The sequence below is a fragment of the Sinocyclocheilus anshuiensis genome, unplaced genomic scaffold, assembly GCF_001515605.1.
Source record: "Sinocyclocheilus anshuiensis isolate Anshui unplaced genomic scaffold, SAMN03320099.WGS_v1.1 scaffold755, whole genome shotgun sequence".
NCBI lineage: Eukaryota > Metazoa > Chordata > Actinopteri > Cypriniformes > Cyprinidae > Sinocyclocheilus > Sinocyclocheilus anshuiensis.
In genome coordinates, this window is record NW_015552587.1 from 107057 (window position 1) to 109973 (window position 2917).

Here is a 2917-nt window from a genome sequence, read left to right on the forward strand (position 1 = left end):
CAGTTGCCCCGCCTCTCTCCTCCTCATTAGCATTTAAAGCTACAGACACAGAAATGGCACGTCCTAAGGAAAGCTCATTGTGGGACTGGCTCGTAGTGGCTGAAATTCTGCACCAAGGCTGAATTTCGGTAAAGAGACTTCAGATACAGTACTAGGGACCACTTAGGCCTATATAAAAGCATCCAAAAAGCAGCATGTCATGGGACCTTTAAGACACTGTCTTAACATAGAGGCTAAGTTTATGCAACTGGGCCCCATGGGCTACTCCGCAGCGGTTCCTACCAGAACGTCTAAAATAGTCAGAATATAAAAACTTATTATAGGTGTACTGTAGTGATTCAGGATAAGCCAAAAACACAGTTTGGAAAATGGATTCATGACGCACTCACTTATTATATAAATTGTGTAAATTATGAACACAAAAAAGTTACGGACTGCAGCTATAAGGACTTTTAAGTTACTTGAGAACCAATCCCAAAAAACCAATGTATCAAACATCTGGACAGGTGACAATAACAACAACAACATAATACATTTATCTTAAAAAATATGCATTTCCTTAATTTCTTATACATTTTTTCTACCCTAGTTAATCCTCATTAAACACCACGTGTGCTTATGGGATCGGTTCACTCATTCACTCGTTTTGATTTAGACATGACCGAAAGAGTCATGACTTCAGTAATTCGCCCTGTCGATTCATTCCAATAGATTTGTGAATCGTTTGTCTGATTCATTAAAAAGAATCAGTTCAAAAGCGCGAATCGGACATCACACCGATTTTCCCGCCCACACGCAGAATAATTGCGTCATTTCTGCCCGGGATTTCTCGCTAGCGGTTTCTTCAGGTGTCTCCCGCCATCAACTTCTGCTTAACGTATGCTTTTTTATCTTTATAAGCTGTACTAATATGATTTAATTAGTCGGTCTTTAGTAATGCGAATGAAAGACTCGATTAAAGAGAAAGTTTACTCGTTAGTGTCAAATATTTAGGCGGCCATTTAGTTACTGCCGCGGCCTAATTAACGTTAGCCGTTTTGGGTGTTAATACTTCCCTTGGGTTAATTATTCGCATTTAAATAGAACTTTATTACTATAATAACAGAAACGACGCTATCTGCTGCCTTTGTTAATTTAGATATCACGGCGTTTTAAATGAGGTTGTCGTTGAAAGCGGTTTAACCTAGTGCAGAAACTATAATGACCGATTAAAATTTAATTTAACAGTTAAATCCACAAAGTTAACAGATAAGTGAATTATTCTGATGTGGGACATGATTTTCACTGTCGGCGTTGTGTTGTTTTGTGGCACAGCTCTTGAAGAGATTTAACTGACGGTCGTGATCCTCAGCTGAAGCTGCTCATCATGGATGACTGGGAGGAAGATCAGGTAACGTTAAAGGCCGAGCACACTCTTTCTCTTATGGTTTGAAAGTCACTGTTCAAACGGACAGATGTTGTTTTATGCTTCAATAGTATTGGGAACATTAGTCGCTGTTATTTTTTGTTTCGACATGTATATTGTTTGTGAGAAGTGTGAGTTAATTGCAGTGAATTTGGCAGAAGTTTGTGCGGTTTGTATTTGGTAGGCGCTTTTATCCAAAGCGACGAGGTATAGATGCGTTATATCCGAGCGGCAACCTCCCGCTCTCTCGTGAAGCCAACACGGAAGTGACTTAAACTGCAATTCATCGACTGGCCGCTAGAGGCTGGCTCCAAAAGGGAGTCAGTCCCATAGACTCCCCATGTTAAAATGCCCAACTTTACAGCAGAAAAAAACATGTTTACAGCCTGGTACAAAAAACGGTTTTGGTCTATATAGCTAATTTTGCCCTTCATGACAACTGTGAGTGGGGTGAATTTTTTTACAACTCATCTGTTTAAATTATATTAAGCCTTAAAGTTCTGCGTAATAAGGGCGTGGCCACTTGAGTGACAGGTGGATTGCCGCTGCTGTCACCACTGTCGCGCTAGGTGGGCGTGGTTTCAGCAACCAGCTCCCGCCTCTTTGCCCATCTTCGATTATCCGGGAGTGATGCGCTGCCAAGATGTGACGGCCGCCTCCGCCCACTTTGAGCTTCAAAAACGCTCTTCAGGAACCTACGGGTGACGTCACGGACACTACGTCCATGTTTTTATGCAGTCTATGGTTATATCGGTTCATAAACTCCTGTGACTTGGAGTTTTTGCCAGATGTGCGGTGTTGTAGGTACCAACAGGTACATTTTGTAAGCGTTGATAGAAATAGAACCGGATTAATTTCTTAGTACAGGCTTCAGAACCTAAAATGGATGTCAAATAAAAATGAGACATCCAAAATGTGTACTGGACCTGCTCCAGAACCACTACTTTACTAGTTTGAACTGTAGGAACTAAACCAAATAGAATATCATTAGATATGAATGAGTAATGTTATTAACTTAATTTGTTCATCCTTTTACAGGGCCCTGTTGTATCCTGCAGTTCAGGTTTTGGTAAGTTTATATATATTATATACACACACACACACACACACACACACACACATACATACGTATAACGTTAAATTCTTCTATCTAATGCACTTTGAGAGTTCAAAATTAAGAGCTCCAACCCATGTTCTTAACTAAGAAAAAAAACGTAACTAAGAAAATATTCAATGAATTGACTTGTGTCTGAACTTTAAAGGGAACTCAATGCTCTTATTAGTTGTAGTTGTGTCTGTTTAAATTACATTCACACTGGTGTTTTAGGAAGCCAAACATATCAGAATATAATTATAATAATACTAATAACAATTTTATATTATTATTCTTATGACCGTAATAGCCATATATTGTAAAACAATTGTACTGTAAAATAAACTAGATAAAAAAAGTTTGTCAAGACAAACTTTAAGTTGGCTTGAGAAAGCCGGACCAGAAAGTTTGAAAAAGAT

At 38.9% G+C, this 2917-nt stretch overlaps 1 protein-coding gene across 4 annotated transcripts in view; it reads left to right on the forward strand.

Annotated features, from left to right (window-relative positions):
- The first annotated feature begins 790 nt into the window (after positions 1-790).
- ddx4 (DEAD (Asp-Glu-Ala-Asp) box polypeptide 4) overlaps positions 791-2917 on the forward strand; it is a 22824-nt gene continuing 20697 nt past the window's right edge. For all 4 annotated transcript variants that reach the window (XM_016456367.1, XM_016456368.1, XM_016456371.1 and 1 more), the window contains exons 1-3: positions 791-877; positions 1315-1390; positions 2444-2474. In XM_016456367.1, coding sequence (XP_016311853.1) covers positions 1367-1390; positions 2444-2474 — 55 coding nt within the window. In that variant the 5' untranslated portion in view covers positions 791-877; positions 1315-1366. The remainder of the gene's footprint in view (positions 878-1314; positions 1391-2443; positions 2475-2917) is intronic.